This window comes from Bactrocera neohumeralis, chromosome 5, assembly GCF_024586455.1.
Source record: "Bactrocera neohumeralis isolate Rockhampton chromosome 5, APGP_CSIRO_Bneo_wtdbg2-racon-allhic-juicebox.fasta_v2, whole genome shotgun sequence".
Classification (NCBI taxonomy): domain Eukaryota; kingdom Metazoa; phylum Arthropoda; class Insecta; order Diptera; family Tephritidae; genus Bactrocera; species Bactrocera neohumeralis.
The window spans coordinates 74,649,422-74,672,585 of record NC_065922.1 but is presented as its reverse complement, the minus strand read 5'-3'; the positions used below and the strand labels follow the sequence as shown (position 1 = coordinate 74,672,585).

Here is a 23,164-nt window from a genome sequence, read left to right as displayed (position 1 = left end):
ACAAATGAGTCAATTGTGTCACATACCTTATTTTACATACATACATACATATGCATGTATGAACAATATATATATGTATTTACATATGTATGTACGTATATTTGTTTGCACTAATGTAAAAATTGTGTCACAAGCGATTGTTGTAATCTTTAAAAAATGCATAAATATTGAATCATCTTTAAAAATAACAGTTAAAACTCGCCTCGTTTTTATGAAATGTATGCCCAAAATTGTTTTTACGTGATTGAAAATTAGTTTGCAACATCTTTTTGCTATTGGAGAGTTTGGAGACCTTTATGGAGAGTTTAGTTTTTCGTTTACATTGTTCCACAAGTCCTGTGTAATAAATTTAATTTGACTGAGAAGTGTTTTTGCGTAGTGTAGAGTTTGAAATCTTTATGTAAAGCTGCGTTATTGTTTAAAAATTGTGATAATACGCTATGGAGTGCTCAATACCAAACATTTATTTATGTGGGCAGTTTGGAGAGTTTTCGAAATGCGTCAAATGCAACGTCTTTTTTAGGTGAGGCGTACATAAAATGCGCTTATCAAACTTATTTTATGTGGAGAGTTTGGAGAGTTTTCGAAATGTGTGAATCAACTATTTAAGGTGATGGTTATAAATGAGAAAGCTGTTTGTTTAGCAATTGTTTTACAAAGTTCCTAAAAACATTTTGTTTTTGATATTGTGTATAAAATACTTCGTGCCGCATAAAGCTAAAATTCTTGTGCATATGCAGCTTGCAGTGTTCTCAGAACTTTAGTTTCTGGCAAAATGTGCGCGTGCTATTTTTACTTTCAGTTTAAAAGCAGATGCAAAAATGCTGTAGCAAGCGTTGCAGCTCGTTGCAACTTGTTGGCGCATTCCTGGAAACTGTCTAGGCTTATCGCTGCAATTTGCTTTTATTGCAAAAACTTATTCCCTGGAATTTTTTGCATTGCACTCTTTTTCAGCAACTTATTTTTTTTTTAAAGCCTCACTCAGTTTGTCAGTATGTGACTTGCTTTTTCATATAAAGGACTGCTTTTTTATTTTCGGTTGCATATACATACATATGTATGTATGTATAAACGTTAGTATATGCATATAGAATTATTTGTCAGAAGCTTTTGCGGTTTCATGTGACCGTCTTAATTGCTTACATATCATATTAGAGTGCAGTAAATTTAAATATATTTCCAGCGAATCAATTTTGGGTGACCGCCTTTAATGACTCTACTCATATAGACATATAATCTTATTTGCCATTAAAATTGATGAACGCATGCGTGCAATACACTTGCTCACTTGAAACGCGTCATTTGCTGCTGCAACGGTGAAGGCGCGCGCTGTAAGTGGTACCAAATTGGCGCGTTCGCAGTTTGTAAACAAGCAGACCACACAACTACTAAATTAAAATAAAAACAACACCACTTATGAGTAACTCGCAAAGAAATTACGCGCTTACTGCGGGTCAATTAAATCTGAAATCTACAGATCATGCGATCTGTCACCGCGATCACGCACGCCCACCTGGTGAACGCGCTCAGCACATTTATTGCGGAGAGCGTAGCGCAGCGCGCTGCTCTGCATTTGTAGCTAAACCTTGTGGGTGGGCGCTCAGAGTCCGAGTGAAGGCGCGTTGCTGAGAGCGCAATGCACGCGCTCACCTGCACTTGTTTACTCAAAAGTTCCAAATCATGTCCATGATGAATTTGTTGACTCACCGCACTCATTTGTTGAGCGCATACCAACTCATGTGTTAGTAGAGCGCTAACACATACGCCAGCCGGCAAACGAACGCGCGCACACCAAGTCCACAGCAAAAAGCGTCTCAAACAAAACAAAGCTATACCTATGTACATATATCGAGCTGCCAGCCGCTCATCACCTCCGTTAACGCTCATCAGTAACACCTCGATTCGCGCGCTTCACCAATTCTGCAAGTCTCAAGAACGCCATCAACAACAAAGCCGTTTGCTTATCGCAGCGCGTCGATCGCCTTGCATGGCGCGGCGCGGCATTTGCTTAAAAAGTATAGAATACAACAGCGTACGTTTCATTTGCGTTAAGACAGCGCGTTCGTACAGAACGTACACTCTGTAAAAATAAGCCATAAAAATTCCGTATAAACAAAACAGACAACGAGATCGCGTCGTACGAGTCAAAGCACAAGTGTTTGCGTTTGTGTCTAAATAATATCGTTTGTTGATCGTTTTATTTTTTGGAAGTGTATAAATTTTCAAAAACGTTGCAAATGCACAATTTGTGCGGTTCGTAAGCTTCTAAAAGTTTTGAAATCTCATATATATATTCATTGAATATATGTGTCTTGCCAAAAAAGGTACGAGCCGTAAAAGAAGATCGATCGAAGATCGCTATTGATTGACTGATCGTGCGAGCGTTGAGCGTGTGTTTATGTGATCGGAATTGGAAATTGGAATTTTTCAACATTTTTCAACGTACATTTAATCGTTGGAAACCAAAAACGGCGTCCACTCGAAGTTGAACAGGTTTATAAACATACAGACATACTTACAGTTGTTTTTTTTATGAATATATATCTACATATATGTGTATCTGTAATTCTCTCAAATAATTTGCGCACGCACAACACTTAAAAGTTCCTTAATTTTATGCACAACTGTGCTTAAAGTAATCACACAGCTAATAATAAAAAATAAATAAATAAGTAATAAACAACAACAAAATCAGCGAACGCCGAATGACTCCAACTACAAATATCGCAGATAAAATTGTAAATTGTAAGTTCGTGTAAGCTGCGGCAGCGACATATACATGAAAAATGCATTCATTATATCTTAACGAGCATTTATTTGATGCACAAACGAGCACGGGTCTTGACCACAACACCGAACGTAACAGTACGCCAGTGTCCGTTGTGGCGGCAAAGAATACGCAGCTTTGCGTGAAAGCGCATAAACCGATTGAAAAGAAATTGCTGCTTGCTTTGAAAAAGTTCATCAAGTGAAGGACTACACGCCAGTGTTTAAGCGAGCGACTAGCCGAGAACAAAGAACGACGCTGAAAAGTGAAAGTTAAGCAAGTTGTGCTAGAGAAAACGAACAAAACGTTATTTTTTTTAGCGAAAAAAGGTGTGAAAAGTACAATTTTAGTTTGTGAGCAAAGTGTTCCACAAGTTCAATACAGTGTTTGAGCTACTAAAACTTCAATAAAATTATTTTGTTAAAACTGAAAGTGTAGTAAAAAGTTGTGAAAAACAGGAAGTATACAGTGTGTGATAATAAGTGTGGAAATTAGTGGAGAAAAATAACTCTAAACTGTGATAAATAATTGCATAAGCGATTTTTGCAAAGCGAGCCTATTTTTTGCTGAATATTGTAGAACAAATAAAAACAAAGCTAAAACAATATTTAACTAGCAAGCAGATGTGCTAATAAGTGTAACTGTAATTAACAGAGATTTAACGGTTGCCTTAACGCAAAAACAAATACATAATAATAATAAAAATAAAACAAATAATAATAAATAAATCAACTGAAAATTAAAATCCAGTTAAAGGAAATATCCAGTTAAAGCATTTTAATTTTAATTTACAACAATAAGCGAAATCAGCTTAAAAATATTTCACACCAATTTTCTAAACAAATTATTTTGAAAACTCCAAATTTTCTAAAATTTTCAAAATACCAAAAATAAAATCTAGAAAATTGGAAATTTTGTATCACAAAACACAAAATATACGCAAACAGTATTAAGTATTAGAAGTCTACTAAAAAATCTCCCTCACCTAAAAACAAAAACACCAAAATGATCTTCAACAAATACATCGAAAAACTCTCCAACTCCTTTGGCGGCACCTCCACCGCCAAGCAGCCACAATCGAAACCTAATCTACACATCAATGATTACAACAACACGCGCAACATCGAATACGAAAAGGCCATGGCAGCCTCTTACATTAATGGTGGCCACTATCATCATTATGAGAAGCAACATGTTGCGTCCAAAAAGAAGAAACCGAATAAAAGTCAACAACAGCAACACCAACACCATCGTGATTTTCTAAGCAACGATGAATTGGCCACGATAAATAATAGCAAGAGCAACAGCAGCAGCTGCAATAGCAGCAAAAGCGGCAGCAGTGGCAGCAATTCCCATCATCACAATAAGAGCAATGAAAATAAAAGTCATGGTCACAGTGGTAATTACTTAAAGGTGCCTGAATCTTCGTGCATGCGCCTCAACGCCAAAGATATACCCGCCTTACGCATAACCACCACAGACTTGCAGATTGATTTGGAAACGCGTGAAGTGGATGCTGGCGATTTGATGCCTTCAGCGTTGCATTACTATGAGGGCGACATCTATCGTACGCCACTCTCATCGCTGAATCCTTCTCCCGCCTCGTCGTATACAACTTCGCTGTCGACCGAGTCGTTGGCTGGCGCCTGCAGCCCGTGCTCGTCGATGTCGGCTGCTTCGACGCCTACCTCGCTGTCGACATCGCCACCGCGGTTTCACAGCCGTCCGCCATCGCTGCGTTTGTCGAAGGAGCTGGCAGGGATATACTGCAAAATGTTGCACTTTCCGTGGGTATTTTTTTAGTTATTTGTATATTATAAATTCTTTCATAATATTTTTTAATATTCTGGTGATATTCTAGGTTAATATTTTCTAATTTTTTTGTTTGTATAGTGTTTGGTTACAGTTGATTTGTCAAAAAGGGTTTAAAACTCCGTAAATTTCTTAACTTTTGCGATATGCATTAATTTAGATGAAGTGGTTATTTTGGAGACTTTTCCCAAACGTGCATACTTTCATTAATTATCTTTCTAGCGTTGATAACTTATTTTTAAATTATTAATTATATATATATTCGCTAAAAAGCAAAGTGGAGAGTTTGGAGACTTTTCCAAAATGTAAATACTTTCATTAATTAATTATTTTAGCGTTTAGAACTTATTTTTTAAAAGTATTAATTATATATATTCGCTGAAGAGCCAGGTGGAGAATTTGGAGACTTTTACAAAATGCGTATACTTTCACTAATTATCCTATTGGCCGCTAACTTAGTATTATATAGTGTAGATTAGTTATATACGCTGAATATGCCTTTTGGAAACTTTTTAAAATTTATGCGAAATTCAACGCAAATTATTTAATTTCATCACGTTCCTATTTTTTTTTTTTTTTTTTTTTTTCAATAAAAACTCTAGACTCTCCTGTGTGGGTTCAAAAATTTCCTTTAAACTTTTGTGGTTTTCCTAACACCATTTTATTTAAAAATATAACTTTCACAAAATACCCGCCAAAAGCAATTACAATACAATGTACATCGTCTTACTTCGGAGAATCCGTCACACTCTTTTCCTTTCCGCTTACATGACGTTGTAGCCTAATTATACACACGAAAGCGCATCACTGTGCTGACTTTATTTAAAATTATCATCGCTTTGATTGTTCTGCCTCTTCTTTTTAAGCCACACACCACCTATAACGGTAATTTATATATAATTTTTACGCTCATTGACGTAAGTGATTTACATGGAGCGCATTGAGTGGGTAACGGTTACAAGCAGAGGTCATACAAATCGTTAAGTTGCCAAAAATATGTTACACTTTAATAACTTATTTCGCAAACGACTCAGAAATTAACATACAAGCACATTCATACATGCATACATATATACATACGTACAGGCTTTAAGCTTACCAGACTGCGTATATTTTTAAATGTCTGTATGTTTATATGTGCGTGGTGGACAATGTTTTGTAATATTTTCTGCGCAAATGTTAAAAATAAATTATTTGCGCTCACGTTTATCAAGTCCACACAGCTATGTACATACATACATACATACATAAATACACGCATACAAATGTATACAATACGAGTATCGGTATGTTATACTTAATAAAAAGGGCTTAAAATGCGGTGGCCAAGTAATAATAATAAAAAGTAACGACACCAACGCGCATCGAAGAATAATAATAACAACAACAAAGTGTTTTGCATTGTGTGGCGACGCTTGTTTGTTTTTTCTTCTTCTCATTCAATTTAATTGCGATGCTGATTGAAAATGCGTGGCACTAGTGTCGGTACAGGTAATTAGCGAGTTGGGTGAATTGAATTTACTCACATGACATTTTTTTGCTGGTTCGTTATTTGCTTTTTTGGTGGATGATGAAGAGAGGTGGTCATAAATTTACAGAAAATATTAAGCTAAATTTATTATAGAGTTTGCGTGAAAAATATATGTCATTTCAATATTTGCTTAACGTGGTGAGTTAAAGTTTTTTCAAAAATTCAGTTTTACAGTTTTTAGGCTATAACAAGTAACACAAACTAATTTTGAAATGTTTTTGTTGATGTGTAGAGTTTGGAGACTTTTAAAAATTTTGTATGAGCATTATTTAGTGATAAAAATAGCTTTTAGTCATGTTTATCTTCTTCTTCAATGACATTTAACGAAGTCTACAATTTGGAGAGTTTAGCAAGTGATTATACAAATACTAAATCACTGTTTGGGTGATGAAAATAGCTTCCAAACATGTTTATCTGTTTCTTCAATGACATTTAATGAAGTCTACAATTTGTAGAGTTTAACAAAAGGTTATACAAAAACTAAAAATTTATTTCGAAGTATATAGAAAACCACTTATTACTATTTTTACGCTTTTAATGTTCGCGTAGGCTGTGTAGTGTTAATAGAGTTGAGTTTCCTACAAAATGGGAAATGGAGTTTTTTTGCTATATTTACTCAGCAATTTTATTATGTAATTATATACATACATATGTATATTTGCTTTAACTCATTTTTCAATTACTACAATCTTTTCTCATACAAGTTTTTCTTTACGAGCTTGCCGCTAAATTATTAAAATCACTCTCCATCGCTTTACGTTTTACCCAACCACAGAATTGTGCTACACGTGATTACTTATGACATTTTCTTATGTTATATAAAGTGTCATAAAATTCCCAACGTGTTTTCTTATTATAATATTGTGACTGCTTCTCATCACTGACCCTTCTACAACATTGTTTTACCGAAAAGAAGAAGCAAAAAGAGCGACGCCCATGCAAGTTAAAAAACGTACTCGCTTACATACACATATGCCTGCACATAGTATCTCTATAAACATGGGTGGGTGAACGCACGTGCGTTTAACTGATGTTGATTTTGCTTTGATGATTTTGTTTTTGTATTTGCTTTTCTCTTCTCAATTTATTTTTATTTGTTTGGCATTTGAGCGCTACTATATAGTCAGCGAATTTTTTTCTCACACAACACTTACATAATTATTTACATTTCTCCATAAAAATTATAGCAATTTCATTGTCGATTATAAATAATTGTGATTTGGTGCTGCGCTGCCGTTGATTTGTTCACTTCTACTTCCTTCAAACGATTAACTAATCTTCTATTATTTCAATGTCTTTTTTTTGCGAAGTCTAAACTTCGCATTACAAGGCAGTTTGTTAGTTAATTCGAAAAATTTCGCTATTTCGACGACATTTCTGCGCCGTCTCCAGCGCTTAATGTGCGCAAGGCATTCACATTGTCCATATTTAATAGGCGCAATCAGTGCTGTGTGCATTTTTCGCAAGTGTCAACTGATTTTCTGTAATTGTAGCAATTGCGACTAACACATATGCGCACAAACCGCAAATGTGCGGCAATTACGTTAATCATACGCCCTGTGGTGTTTGCTAATATTTGCATTTAGGCGTTCAAATGATATGCTATTGCGGCAAAGAAGTGTTGCTGTTAGAAATTACTTAACAATTAGTTGACGTAATAGTATTTATAAATAGAAGTAAACAATAATTGATTCAATTCCAAGTAATTGGAGTGTGTTTGAAAAGTTAAAAAACGAAAAATGGTGGAAATTTTAATGAAACATTTAGAAATAATAATGTTTAGTTTTATTTTGAACGTAATTACGCTATAAATACCAAAAAAAACTTTTTGGAGAGTTTTTAAAATTTAAATCATTAGAGTGTAGACTTTTTAAAATGTTGAAAATGTTACTTAAAATGCTGTGCGATTATTTCTATATGCAAATACATATAAATATAGTGTGTAGACTTTCAAAATACTGATCGAAAACGATCTAAAATTGCTTGACGTTTGACTAAATTACTACAGATGAAGCATAACTAGCTATTTCTTATAATTTTATGCAAAATATCAAAATTTTTACTCTCCAGCGCAATTTTGCGTTATTGTAGAGTTCTTAAGAGCAGTATAGAATTTTAAAATGATTATTTTCTTATAAACTAGTAAATTAAAACGTTAGCAATCATGTTTATAAAGTAATAACACAATTTTTAGTTGGCGGAGAGTTTGTAGACTTTGACAATGCTTTACCAGAGTCCTATTTTTATAATAAAGTAGCCGAAAATTCAATTTTTACCCATTTTACCGGCTGAAGCAAAAGAAAGTATGAAATGTAATAATTAGTAGTTTCAAAACATTAAAGGGCATTTGGAGAGTTTCAAATCTTTTTTAAAAATACATAAATATAAATTGAACGGAATTAAATCATGTAAGAATGTATTTTAGTGTCATAATTAGCCCATATTTTTCAAAAAATTCAATAAATATATAAATAAAAAAAAATAAAAAAGTGTGAAATGTAATAATTAGTAATTTCAAAACATTAAAAAGTCATTTGTAGTGTTTCAAATCCCTTTTAAAAATATATAAATATAAATTGAAAAGAATTAAATCACACAAAACGATTTTTAGTGCGATAATTAGTGTTTTTGAAAAGTGGAGAGTTTTTGAAAATATTTTTTTTGTGGCATATTTGTTCACAAAATTCAATGAACTGAAAATTGGAGCAGTCAGAAGAAAAAATTAAGTCTTTTATAAGCAATAAATAGTCAAATTTATTTGCATGCGGACTTCTGAAAAGCAAAAATTTGAAAATAAAATATATTTTTAAGTGTTTTTAAAGAAACTTTTTAAAACTAAATAATTTTTTAAGTTTTTTTACAAAAATTTATATTTAATTTCCTTCTCATATGAGCATTTTTTCCAATTTATAGCGCCACCACGTTTTAAAATTAAATATTTTTTAATTTTTTTTCACAAAAATAAAAAAAACAAGAAAAAACGTTAACTTCGGTTGTACCGAAGCTAAATACCCTTCACAGGTGCATTTCTGTTAGTAACTATGTGTTCAGTTTGTATGGAAGCTATATGCTATAGTAATCCGTTCTAAACAAGTTTTTTAGAGATTACATTTTTGCCTTAGAAAATAACATATACCAAATTTCGTAAATATATCTTGTCAAATGTGAAAGCTTTCCATACAAGCATTTGATTCCGATCGTTCAGTTTGTATGGCAGCTATATGTTATAGTGGCCCGATATCGGCCGTTCCGACAAATGAGCAGCTTCTTGAAGAGAAAATGATTTTTGCAAAATTTCAAAAAGATATCTTAAAAACTGAGAGACTAGTTCGTATATATACAGACAGACGGACAGACGGACATGGCTAAATCGACTCAGCTCGACATTCTGATCATTTGTATATATACTTTATTGGGTCTCCGACGATTCCTTCTGGGTGTTACAAACTTCGTGACAAACTTAATATACCCTGTTCAGGGTATAAAAATCACAATAACCTTATTGTTTGTTATGCATACATATGTAAATATGTACATACGTGCATTTTTTTCAATTTATAGCGCCACCACGTTTTTAAAAGCCATAAATTTACTGATAATTACACCATTTTTCACGCGTGAAAATAAAATAAAAATTAATTTTTTTCGCAATCTTTTGCGCCCACGAGCAACCAGCTGTCGCTGTTGGCGGACCAGTTTTGCGCGCTTTCATTCAATACAAACTGCTGTACGAAACAGCAGCGCCTATTAAATGGTTTGTTTACATCGTGGTTGCCGTTGACCTTAATCGCGTCAAAACGATTTAATAATGCCAGAGTCGAAACGTCATGCGAATTAAATTAATTTCTTTTATTATCTTTTAATTTATAATTTTTTACAATTAAATTTCTAAGCAATATATAATTTTTTGCTTCCTGGTCCAGCTGCAAATTATTTAATTTTAGAAAAACCAGCTTAAAAAAACGTAAAAAATTATTTATAAAAAAGTAAAGAAAACTTTTTCTTTAGTAATTAATCTGTTATTAATATAATATTTACTTATTAAATTGCAAAGTAAATAATTCCTGTTTAAGTTACTGACCAACGTTACTAGCATGCAACTGCTAATCAATGCCTTTTAGTGTTTTCACGTTTTTTTAACAAGAAAATTCCCCGCAATTTCTATAAAGCTTTTAGTAACCTGAATGGAATTGTTGTGCAATACCTTTATTGAAAGTAAATATGGGTTAAGGTTTAATCGAAATTAATAAAAAGTACATAAACAAACAGCTTTTAATTAAAGTTAAATAATGGTCTGCTTTTTTTGTGAAGTCTCCGCGTGTTATGCAGCGTCCAATTTATGAGGAGTAAAAAAACTGTTTTAATATTTTGTTGTTGAATTTATCTATTGGTCATATGATGGAAATATCCTATAAGCAATTTTTAAAAATATTTTCTCGCAATTGTAGATTTTGGAGACTTCGAAAATCTATTTATAACCGGCCGTAAATTTTTAAAATTACTCTACATACAACTGATAATAGAATGCGCGTGCTTTTTGCAATGTGGAGAGTTTGGAGACTTTTGTAAAAATTTTATTTTTGAAGAAAAAAAAGCAAATATATGCATATACAAATAAAAATTGGTTTGTTTGCAAATTTAACAGTTATTTTTTGTGTGTTTGAAGACTTTTGCAAAATTTTTATTTAAAAAAAAATCTATTATAAGCAAATAGAAATGGAAATATGTCTTTTTGCAAATTAAACAGTTAGTTTTTGCGTACTCCTTTAATATTACTCATACGCCCCGCACAATTTGCGTTATCAAAAGTCATTCAACTTTTAATGAAATATTTCAACACATTTTAACAATTTGTCAGTGGTTTTATTTATTTCTAAATCAGCTTTATTGACATTCTTATACAAATTACGGCATTAGTGGAATACAAATTATTTACAAAAAAATATTAATCTAAATACAAAAAAAAATAAATATTAGCTTTGTTTTGTATATTTTTAAAACTTTATATTTGTATGTGTACAAATCGAAAGGTCATTGACTAAAGTTGCACGTCTACAAATTTACTTAAACGTCTACCAGCTAGATGGCTGAACTGGTTTCGTTAGCGTCAACAGCTAATTTAATTTACTGTAAAATAGCCAGCCAAGCGCTTTGGGTATCTAACCGGCTTAGTGAACCGGGTGGGTGTCTTGCGTCTATGTTTTACGTGCCATTTGTTTCCTCTTTTACATATGTACATGTGTGTCTTATTCATTTACATTCCCATTAAAATGCAATATAAATTGTATATAAGAAATTAGGAAGTGCGCTTGTGTAAATAACCGCATATGTGTGTAAAGCTGACAGGAGGCTTTATTTTATAAATAGTTTTAGTGCGTGACTTTAGTCACGTGCTGCAAAATAATGCCCTCAGTTTGATATTTGAACTTGATACAAATTTCGACAACAAATTCAACATTTCGTTACAAATTTAAATGGTGTTAATCGTTTGCTCAAGGTATGTTTTCAAAACGTGCTTACGCACTTTTGCATGACTTTTTTGGTCGTGGAGAGTTTCAAAACTTTTTCCAAGTATGCAAAAAAGTAATTGAAATGTTCTAAAACTTGCGTGTGCGCTTTTTAGCGCCTTACTTACTGTATATAAAAAGTGGAGAGTTTTTGAAAATTATGTTTTTGGCAAATTAAACGTAAATTAATTTTTTTGTGTGTGCTCGCATGTTGTATTCTACTTTTTAGCGCCTTACTTACTGTATATAAAAAGTGGAGAGTTTTTGAAAATTGCATTTTTGGCAAATTAAGTGAAAATTTAATTGTTTGTGCGTGTTCGCGTGTTGTATTATACAAAGTTTTGTAAGTGTAGAGTTTTTGGAAATGTGGTATTTAAGTTTAGTAGATGAAATTTTTATTTATTTATTTTATATTGCATATTTATCTAGTAAATGAACTTCAGTGTTCATCAAGTTTTCCAAAATTTTGTTAAATGGTGCTGTTAAGCCAATGAGTGTAGTTGCTTTATCCTTCAGTATAAATTTCTTACCGGTTTGAACTAGCTTTCGATCACAAGCCAAATGCTATTTTCTACTTTTACCTTTTTCGAAATACTAAACATGCACATATTTCTATATTTTATTTACATACATACATACATATGTACATGCATATCGGTTTAAACCGGCAAGTTTTTATTTTAAATTATACCCATAGTGCTAATGAGTTTTTGCTCAAGGTTTGTCGCTAATTTTACAATTTATGCTTTAAAAAGGTTTTGTAGCTACAACAACTTCTTCTGGTAATCGTGCTTAGCGCAATAAGTAGCTCTTTAAGCCATATGAATGAGTCCATTTTTATTAAGTTTATCGCTTTACAACATTGTAATGTCGCTGAACTGTCGTCCATTGGCGCCACGGCGTATGAGCAATTTACATGCGTATATTAATTATACATAGCATAATATGACCGACCTTGTGCGCTCTTTTGTTGCTATATTTACATACTTATATTCCTCTAGAATGAGAAACTCACATAAAACGCATTTGTTTATTTACTTTTTTTATTTTGTTTATATTTATTATACTTTATTATTTATTCTATTTTTCCGTTGGCATAAATTTGCATTTGCGAATGAGAAAAATGTCTGCCTCTTTCACACTCTTTTTTCACTCTCTCTTGCCTTTGTCTGCTTCATAATCTTTCATTAATGGAATATTTTCTTATTTGTTTAATAATTGCTATTTTTGCGGTTTAGGAATATAATTTTTTTATTTACTCAAACCTACATGCTGGTATGTGAATATGTGTTATGTACATATGTATATGTATATGTAGATATGTATGTTTTGTTTTTAATTTGTCAATACACTTGATGTGTTCAGAAATTCACATGACTTCTTGAAAGTTCATTATGCTAAGCATACATTTTAGTTTACTTAAAAATAGAGAGAGTAAATTCTTTAAAAATTTCTATAAACACTTAACTGGCATACTACTTACTTATATGTACATACACACAGATAAATTTTCAAATGTTGTATCTGACTGTCAGATATGATAAACTTCAATAAATATATCTACTAAGCACAATAAAAATGTGTATAGTACTTCACTTCTTACATATTGAATCTGCGCTTAGTGAAGAGTTTGGAAACTTTCTGTAAAAGTATTAAAAATATAACATTTATTCACAAGTATGTGAAATTCATGCGTCGTAACAAGCTTCAGTTAGTGAAGAGTTTCGAAATTATTCAAAACCATCTTCAATAAGATTATTATCTGCAGCTATTGCAAGGAAATGAAACTTGAAGTAAATAATACAAGCTAAATTCATACCTAGGATACAAAAGAACGAGTTTCAGGTAGTGTAGAGTTTTAAAATGGCTCAAAACTGTGTAGAATAAAATGAAAATCATTCAATCATTAAAAATAAATAAAGAATTAGAAAAATTTAACCAGTGGAGAGTTTGGAGACTTTCTCAAGCTTTTGTAAAATTTGTTGTTTATATTATTTAGTTAATATTAAAGCATCATTTAAACTTTTATTGTCTAAAAAGTGGTTATTTTTAGAATTAAACGAAACAAAAAGCTACTTACTTTTAATATAATTGCTTCGAATTACAGTATCAATGAACTCACAGAAAGTATTATAAGATTAAGTGGTTAGAACTATTTTAATTAGTTACATATGCATAATAATAATTAGACCAATTAAGTCCCTTAGTGATTCCTGTTAAATAATTAAACAATTGTTATGTAATTAGATTACATGAATTATTTACGCGCAAAAATAAGTGAGAGCATCTGAAATATTTGAACTGATATATGCATCGGAGCTTGAACAATTAATGAACTAATCAATGTTTTTTTAAATTAGAAATGCTACTTTCATGCAAAAGTAATAGTTGGTTTCATAAGATTTCGAATTTTCGCATTTACATCGCAATTATACAATTACACAGCTAAAGTCGTATGTTTTTAATTGCCAATGTACACTTTCAAAATTCAATACAAATTGAAATTCTAATTTTGTAATTAGTATTCGATGAGCATATACTACATTGTATGTATCTCATAACAAATTTTCTTTTTATAGATGTGACAGTTTTTCAAATTAATAGCGGTTGTAAAGTACATACATATGTACATACATATACACATACAAATTTTTAATTCAAAATATACATTTTGAGCGTTATGATAGCTTGGTTTCAAGATTTTCGGTCAATATAGACTCTTGTTATAATTTAAAACTATTTTGCATGTATTTTAGTAATAACTGATATTCGCTTAACTAATTTGCTACATTTTTTACTAGTGGAGACTTTTCCGAAAAATGCTGAAACTGCGTAAAAATGTTCTAAAATTAGTTTTTCTTACATTTAGCATTATTATTATTGCATTTTGACGTGTGTAGAGTTTGGAGACTTCTTCTAAAATGACGCAATATTAAAATTATCTATTATATCTAACAATATTTTGAAGATAAAATCTTCTTTTATTCAAAATCGTTACTTTGTGCTACTCAATCTACTTGAAGCTTTAAAAATATCAATTTAATTACTAATTCAACCTCGTAGAACCTACCATTATTCAACGTTGTACATTTCAACTGACACACATATGCGTATATGCAGGCCACTGACCTTCATTTGGTGATGCACCTGCTCCAACTCCCACCAAAGTTCCGCTGCTATGTCATACCATAACGGCGTCACTCTTTACCGCCTTTGGCAATTACATGCCGCTAGCTACAAGTTTCCTTGAAATTATTGCCACGAAGTGTTTTTCACTTAAAAATTTAGTAGAACAAAGCGATGAATGTAAAAAAGCAAGCAATAACAATGAGCATGCAATTCCTTCCGACGTGGCCTTCGCGGTTACTTGCGAAATTGTGAAATAAATAGGCAGAGGAAGTAGCGAATCTAAGGTCAACTTACCCCCCTAAATATTGTAAAATATATTTGCATTTGTTTGCATGTGTATGTGTCGGTAGATATTTATGTATGCCTGATGCAACAACCTATATAGCGCTTGCAGCGTGCTAGAACGCACATTTGTTCATCGGCATATATGTAAATATGTGTATTTATCTATGTAAATGCGCTGCGAGCATGCTCAGCGCTGAGTGAGAGCGCGCTCAGCTGTTCCGGGCCAACTGCAAGTTGCCTTTTTCGTTGGCGAAAACTGCAGCAACAATGCAACTTAGCCATAAACCAAATGTGCAAGCTTGCACTCACACATACGCGCAGCGCTAGTGTATATACATATGTATATGTGTTTGGTGTTAACATTTGCTTTGTGCTCAAATGCTAACAGCTGTTGTTGCGCTTGTTGGTTGAATGTTGTTCTTGCCATTTATTGTCTTGTGTTGGCCGCAAAACAAGCTGCTCGCAGCCCGACAAGTAGGGAATCGAGCGTTTGGCTGGCGGGCAAGCTCACGGCTCGACTGTCGGCTGTCTATTTGACGAGCTGGCCGAACGTCGTTTCACGCTCGCCAGCAGAGCGCGCTCTTTTGTTTTGATTCCACTACGTACTTCACTAGTTCGATTTGTGCTTGGGGTTTACGCTTACGGTGACTAGCTGACTAGCTGCTTAGGGTCGCCAATTCTGGAAGTGTGTTGAGGGTTGTAGTATGACGGCGGCGTGTATTTGGACTCGACTTATATGACACCATATAGAATTGCGCGCTCTCATATATATTCGCTTACATATCTACATAATTGTATGTATGTCTATAGGTGTGAGTGTTTGCTTTAAATTCGTATATTATGTCGCTGGTTTGTCGTCATGTCCATCTATCCACACATCACACACACACGCACAAAGTCTACACAGCTTATAGTACGAGCGCTTGAACTGGCTTTTGTGCATCGCACTGTTTTTTGCGCTTCGTAGTACGCAATTGCATTGCGAAGCGAAACGGTGTCATTTACTGCAACGAGAATTGTGAATATTAGAACTCTACTTGTTTAAATTCATTCGTTGTTTTGTTATAGAATATTCACCTTCATATGGATTGAATTACGTGAGCTCGGCAATTGAGTTTTTTTCTGTTGAATGATGTTTGAAATTTTGGTGATTTCAGTACGCAGAAGAAAATAAGCATTAAAGAAAGTTTTGAAAAAAAAAAATTAAAACAGAAAAGAAAAATTAAAAATATAAGAAAACATAAATAAATTTAAAAAAAAATTGTAAATAAATTAAAAATAGAAAAACACTAACAATTAAAAAATAAATAAATAAAATTAAATAAACAATAAATATCAAAAATTTAGAAGCCCAAATTAACAATGAAATAGCAGAAAATGTAATTAAAAAGTTGTAAAAAAAATTTAAAGTCTGTAAATAGATCAAAACTTAAATTTCTTTCTCAATTGTGTGATAATTACTAATAACAATAAGGCAAAACAATTGCTTAAGATTAAAAAAAATAAAAATTTAAATATAAATAATAAGAAAGAACAATTGTTATTTGTTTGAAAATATAAAAAAAATCAAAAATATAAGTACATATTTTTCTGCTAGAAAAAAATTGCCATTTAAGGTAAGGTAAGAGTTGTGGTTAGTTTTTATAAATTGTTAGCAAACAATGCATTAAAAACTGTTAATACATACAGAACAAATATATTTCAACAAGCGTATTGTAAAAAACGAAATTTACGTGTAGGGACCACGAAAATATTGAAATAAAGCAATTAACTTAGCAATTTGCAACATAAAGAAAACTCTCTAAAGAAAAATATACTGTCGAAAAGGCTTAACAACAATAAAATATTTTTCTTTAGCATTAAAATGCAAAATTTGAACTTAACTCCGAAATTGGAGAGTTTGGAGACTTTTGCAAATTTTGATAAAACTTAGCAATTTGCAACATAAAGAAAACTCTCTAAAGAAAAATATACTGTCGAAAAGGCTTAACAACAATAAAATATTTTTCTTTAGCATTAAAATGCAAAATTTGAACTTAACTCCGAAATTGGAGAGTTTGGAGACTTTTGCAAATTTTGATAAAACTTAGTTTTTCAGTAAGATTACAATGTTTTGCGTATAAGATTTACATTTAAAGTGATAAAACAAGCTTGGAGACTTGCAAACAATGAGATAAAAATAAATTTTAGTAAAAAAAGTGCACAAGAACTTTAAAAAATCTTAAATAATTAGTAAAAATGTTGGCTAGAACACTTTCATGTGCTTTCGGCTAAACATTTTAACTTTATTTCTACGCATTTTGTATTATTGTAATAAATATTATGCCACTGTATTTATGTTATTTATTTTTTATTTAAATTATTTGTAATTTATTTTCATGAATATGTCTTCTTTATCTCTTTGCAGATGGTTTCATGGCAATCTTTCGGGCAAGGAAGCTGAAAAATTGATACTAGAACGTGGAAAGAATGGTTCATTTCTGGTGCGTGAATCTCAAAGTAAACCTGGTGATTTTGTGCTTTCAGTGCGGACAGATGATAAAGTGACGCACGTCATGATCCGATGGCGGCAGGTGAGTTTTGTATAAATTAATTTTACAACGTAATATATTTTTTAATGAGAATAATGTACAAAGTTTTCTAAATACTGGAAAATGTAGTCACAAATTTAACATAAATAACAAAAAATGTATATATTTACTGATAAAAAAAACTCTACAAATAACAACAAGCTGCTTAAAAATGTTAGTAATAATGAAAATTTTCATCCAAGTACTAAAATGTAAAATTAAAATTTTTTTTCTAAAGTGGAGAGTTTGGAGACTCTTTGAAATTTCAACGAAATAAGTTTGTTCAAGGTGTAAATATTTCGTAGTGTGTTTTCCTACATTTTTTCTAAATCTTTATTAGCATTTTTTTTAATACATAATTATTTTCTTTTTTCCATTATTGAGTACTTTTTATACGTTTCTTAAAATAATATGTTTTGTGACTCACTCATCCAAAATTTGCTGTGAAAAATATGTATAAAAAATACATTTTCCATTATTTCAATGTTTTTCCTCGAAACGTTCGACCTTGAAATTTTCGTACATAGCAACGTAACTTGCAGCCAACTAATACAGCAATAACAACAATAACAAAAATCACTGTAATGTCAGTGGCAGTCAAGCAAATGACTTGCGCCAAATGCAACAATAACAACAAATGCAAAAATATTCGTATTTTGTTTTGGTTTTTTTTATTGTTGTTGCCAGCAAATCAATTACTTAGAAAATAGTGAGAATATGTAAAAATATATAAAAAATAAAAACTAATAACAACAACAAAAAGGTGTTAAATTACTGCTTAGACAAAAAACCAAAAGCTAGTGATCTTTAACGGCCACAACAACAGCAAAAACAACAAGTACGAAATATAGCAACAGTAAAAGCATTGCTTAGACACGATAAAAATTGCGATAGAAATAGTAACAAATGCGAATATGCAAATATATGCATGCTATATTATGAAAGTAGAAAAATTTACCATAACAACAACAAAAATAAAAACACGCCACGGTAAACATTGCGATTTGGAGCGCTATAAAAAGGAAACGATAACAAATATTGACAAAGTTTTGAAGTAATAAATTAGTTGGTTGCGGAAAAACTGTTTTGAATTGCTTAAGCTAAAAAGCGGAAAAGTAATAACAAAAACAGTAATAAAAGCGCTATATTCTGCGGTTGGTTTTTTTTTGTTTTTTTTTGTACTTTTAATTGTAAAATAAATTTTTTGTAGAGTTTGGAAAAAAAAATTACAATTTATGACAATTGATAAGAGACTGTTCGAATTTATTAAGGAAATTTTTTTTTATTTTTTGGAAGTATAGCAAGTGGCTAGCTTTTATTTTTTACATTTATTTTATATTTACTTTTCTTTTTTTTAATTTTTAATTTATTTTATTATTTATTTATTTGTAACTTATTAAATATTTTTTTTTGTAACATCATTGGTAAATTTTATTTTCTAAATGTTGCCATATTTTTCTGTAATTAACTTGCGTTAGTATTTAGCTAACAAATTGGACCAAATTATGAATCTAAACCATCCTAGAATCTCCTTGAACGCACACAAAAAATTTCCTCAAAATCGATCCAGTCATTTAAGAGGAGTTTAGTGACACACACGCACACAAGAAATATATGTATATATATTATGTACCATTTTATTTGCCGATAAATTTTATTTAACAAATTATTTGTAAATACTACTAAATTTGTTATTAATTATTTTTACTTAAATTAACTGTTTTTCTACAAACTCATCGCTTTATTTATCTCCGCTTCTTTGCAGGACAAAAAATACGACGTTGGCGGTGGTGAACCCTTCGACACGTTGTCCGAACTCATCGAACACTACAAACGCAATCCGATGGTGGAGACATACGGCACAGTGGTGCATTTGCGTCAGCCATTCAATGCGACGCGCATCACAGCCGGCGGCATCAACGAACGAGTTAATCAATTGGCCAAGGTAAGTTAACCTACAGTTCCAAAAAACAACATGGCGTATGAGTAACCTTTTCTATTTACTAATAATACGTTTACACTTTTAAGGGCGGCTTCTGGGAGGAGTTCGAATCGCTGCAGCAAGACAATCGCAATATGTTTTGTCGCATTGAAGGCTACAAGCCGGAGAATCGCAGCAAAAATCGCTATCGCAATATACTGCCCTGTAAGTCACAAATAGACACCAGTATTCGTACATACATATGTACACGCGCCTGCAGAGTGTGGGATTCGCACGTGCGAAAATGCTTATTTTTATTTCCACTCGCCCCCACTTTGCATGTCAATGTTTTTTTGTAATTAAATGATTTTCATATTTTTTCCGTTTTCGCTCGTACACCCGCTGTCACCGACTGTAGATGATCATACCCGCGTTAAACTATTGGATGTGGACAAGAGTGTGCCCGGCGCTGAATATATAAATGCGAATTATATTCGCCTACCCACCGATGGCGATTTGAATAGCATGAGCTCATCGTCGGAGAGTTTGAATGCCACTGGCATGGTGGCCTCTTGTCCAGCCTGCAGCGCTGCTCAAATACAGAAGAACTGTACCAACTGTCAGAAGCTGAACAAGACATGTGTGCAGTGTGCTGTCAAAACCTCTGTGCTGCCGTTGAGCAATTGTATAACCTGTAATAAAAAATCGGATACGATTAATAAGCATAAGCGCAGCGATTCATCGGCCTCAACGGCGACCGCTTACAGCACTGCTAGTTGCAGTTCACGTGCGGCTTCCAGTGCGGGTGGTTTATTGAAGAAGTGCAACAATGAGTTGGCAGAGCGTGATATGTTCAAGGTGTACATTGCGACGCAGGGTTGTTTACAGACCACGATTGTCGATTTCTGGAACATGATCTGGCAGGAGAATACGCGCGTGATTGTGATGACAACCAAAGAGATTGAGAGAAGTAAGTGTGTGAATGAAATTTGATTACTAACTATTAAGGTAATATTTAATTCAGCCCTTTTAGATTGAAAATAAGTGTATTCAGCTCAGTATTTTGCAAGGAAAATGTCAAAGTTTTTAAATACTTCTTTCGTGGAGCAATTCAGTTAAATCCCCGGGATTTTAGTCATATTCAGCACAGTGAAATTTACATTTTTAGTATTTAAGATGAGAAAAAGCTTGCTGAATATATTAAAATATTCAATTCAGCTCTAATAAATCAATTTTAAAGTTATTCAGCGCAGCGAGAGGCTTTTATTTTTGAGACTAAGTTTTTAATAATAAAGCTATGACTTGATTCAGCTGATTTTTATATGAGCTTATACATATATTAGTTGATTTAAAGCATTAAAGCTATTTTTGGTTGACAAAAAAGTGCTTAACTTCAATTCAGCGCGCTTTAATTAACTAATTGCGCGAGAGCACATTTATTTTTGATACTGCCTTAAAAATTCTGACTATAATTCAGCAGATTTTTAGTTGAACTACAAATTTCACGTGATTTACAAATATGTTCCATTGTTTTTTTTTTGCAGACCGCAGTAAATGTGCCAAATACTGGCCGGATGAGGGCCAATGCCGACAATTTGGACCAGCGAAAATACAATGTCTCACAGAAAACAAAACTAATGATTATACGCTGCGTGAGTTTCTATTCTCTTGGCGTGATAAGCCCGATCGTCGTATCTATCACTATCACTTTCAAGTGTGGCCCGATCATGGTGTGCCCACGGATCCCGGTTGTGTGCTGAATTTCCTGCAAGACGTGAACTCCAGGCAAAGTCAGCTAACGATGACGGGCGAGAATCCGGTAAGTGAAGAAAAGTCTTTTTTCATAACATATTTTAAATTTTTTATAATATTTTTAGGGCCCAATTTGTGTGCATTGTTCAGCGGGCATTGGTCGCACGGGCACTTTCATTGTGATTGACATGATTCTCGATCAAATCGATAGATATGGTAAGTTCTGCGAAGCAGCTGCTAAATGTGTCGAGTATTTTAATTGTTTCATTCCGTTACCTACAGGTTTGGGCACCGAAATCGATATACAGCGCACAATACAAATGTTACGCTCCCAACGTTCTGGTTTAGTACAAACTGAAGCACAATATAAATTTGTTTATTATGCTGTGCAGCACTACATACAAACGCTAATACAGCGCAAACGTGCCGAAGAGCAAAGCTTACAAGTCGGACGTGAATATACAAATATAAAGTGAGTACTCACGTTCAGTCAACCAAAAGCAAGTCGTGATGAAACGTTAATTGCATATTGCCTTTTAAAATACTTAAAGTCATTAGTAGTTTGTAGTTAGGGGTTTTTTGTACAGTGCTGAATAGCGTTTGCTGTTATCGAAAATTATAATTTTGATATTAATGTTTTTTATGATGCTAAAACTATATTAGGCGACTTTGTTTTGACATTCAGCCAAGTTATGTACTATACAGCTATGCTGAATTCAAATTATCTACAGCAATCTTCTACGCTACATAAATTTATATAAGTAAAGTAAAGTAAAATTGTAAAATTTAGCTGTAAAAATGCATTGTAAATTGGCACGACCAAGCGTTACATGCGCTGAATTAAAACTTGCAATGTTTTTATACATTTTTCTTAATTTGATTAGTTTTTTTAAGCGCCAAGGCGTACTTTGCAAAAGTGTTATACAAATCAGAATTGTTCCAACAAAACTGAATAACATATTAGTGCGCTGAATTAATATTTTTATAGGCCCAACAAAGCGCTGCATGCGCTGAATATATTTTTTTAATATATTTTTCTTAATTTGATTAGTTCTTTAAACGCCAAAGCGTACTATGTAAGAGTATTATACAAATCAGCATTGTCTCAGCAAAGCTGAATAACAGATTAGTGCGTTGAATTAATATTTTTATAGGGGCACTTAGATTTTTGAATTAAAGAAGCATATAAAATGACTTAAGTAAATGAGTTTAAGTCATATAATGACAAAATAAATAATTTACTTCCGCAAAATACCTTGAATTTCGTTTTGGTACTAGTTGCTTTAGTTGTATACATAAATATTACAAGCACTGCAATTACTATAGAGTTTTCGTATAAAATAACCAATTCAGCAACATTTAAACGCGCTGAATTGCAATTTTAACACTTTATGCTTACAAAATACCGTTATTTATGTAAATTAACACATTCTTCTATCAAACTGCAGGTACACAGGCGAAAGCAGCAGTGACACACAAAGATCTCCACTACCATCAGCAATTTCTAGCGTAAGTTTAGCAAGTAAAAACCAATCAGTGGCCAGCAGCAGCATCAGCATTAACAGCAATGCGACCAGCAACGCCGCCGAGAGTATGAATCACTATGCCAGCATTGGCTCCACAAACGCCAACAAACCGACGCAGCTGTATGGCACAGTGACAGCAGCCCCACCACCGTTAGCTGCGAAAAGCAAACAAGCGCCGCTGCCACCAATGCCGGCCAGTGTGCTCGGCGCCATGGCATTAGCATCGAAAGCGGGTGATAGCAGTATGCAGCAGCAACAACAAAGCGCTATGCAACCGCAGCAGCAGCCAACGGCCGCTATGCCAACCACGCCGAATGCGAGCGGCGGCGGCAGTGCTGCTGCGGCAGGTAAGCAGGTATTCACA

At 32.8% G+C, this 23,164-nt stretch overlaps 1 protein-coding gene across 3 annotated transcripts in view; it reads left to right on the top strand.

The window, feature by feature from the left end:
* LOC126760318 (tyrosine-protein phosphatase corkscrew) overlaps positions 1-23,164 on the top strand; it is a 51,470-nt gene that overhangs the window by 27,016 nt on the left and 1,290 nt on the right. The window contains exons 1-9 of one of the 3 annotated variants that reach the window (XM_050475877.1): positions 2,042-4,554; positions 17,439-17,604; positions 19,367-19,546; positions 19,630-19,747; positions 19,941-20,492; positions 21,067-21,341; positions 21,400-21,490; positions 21,557-21,746; positions 22,723-23,147. In XM_050475877.1, coding sequence (XP_050331834.1) covers positions 3,773-4,554; positions 17,439-17,604; positions 19,367-19,546; positions 19,630-19,747; positions 19,941-20,492; positions 21,067-21,341; positions 21,400-21,490; positions 21,557-21,746; positions 22,723-23,147 — 2,779 coding nt within the window. In that variant the 5' untranslated portion in view covers positions 2,042-3,772. Of the gene's footprint in view, positions 1-2,041; positions 4,555-17,438; positions 17,605-19,366; positions 19,547-19,629; positions 19,748-19,940; positions 20,493-21,066; positions 21,342-21,399; positions 21,491-21,556; positions 21,747-22,722; positions 23,156-23,164 lie in introns of those variants that run through there. The other 2 variants (XM_050475878.1, XM_050475879.1) reach the window with 2 other exon arrangements.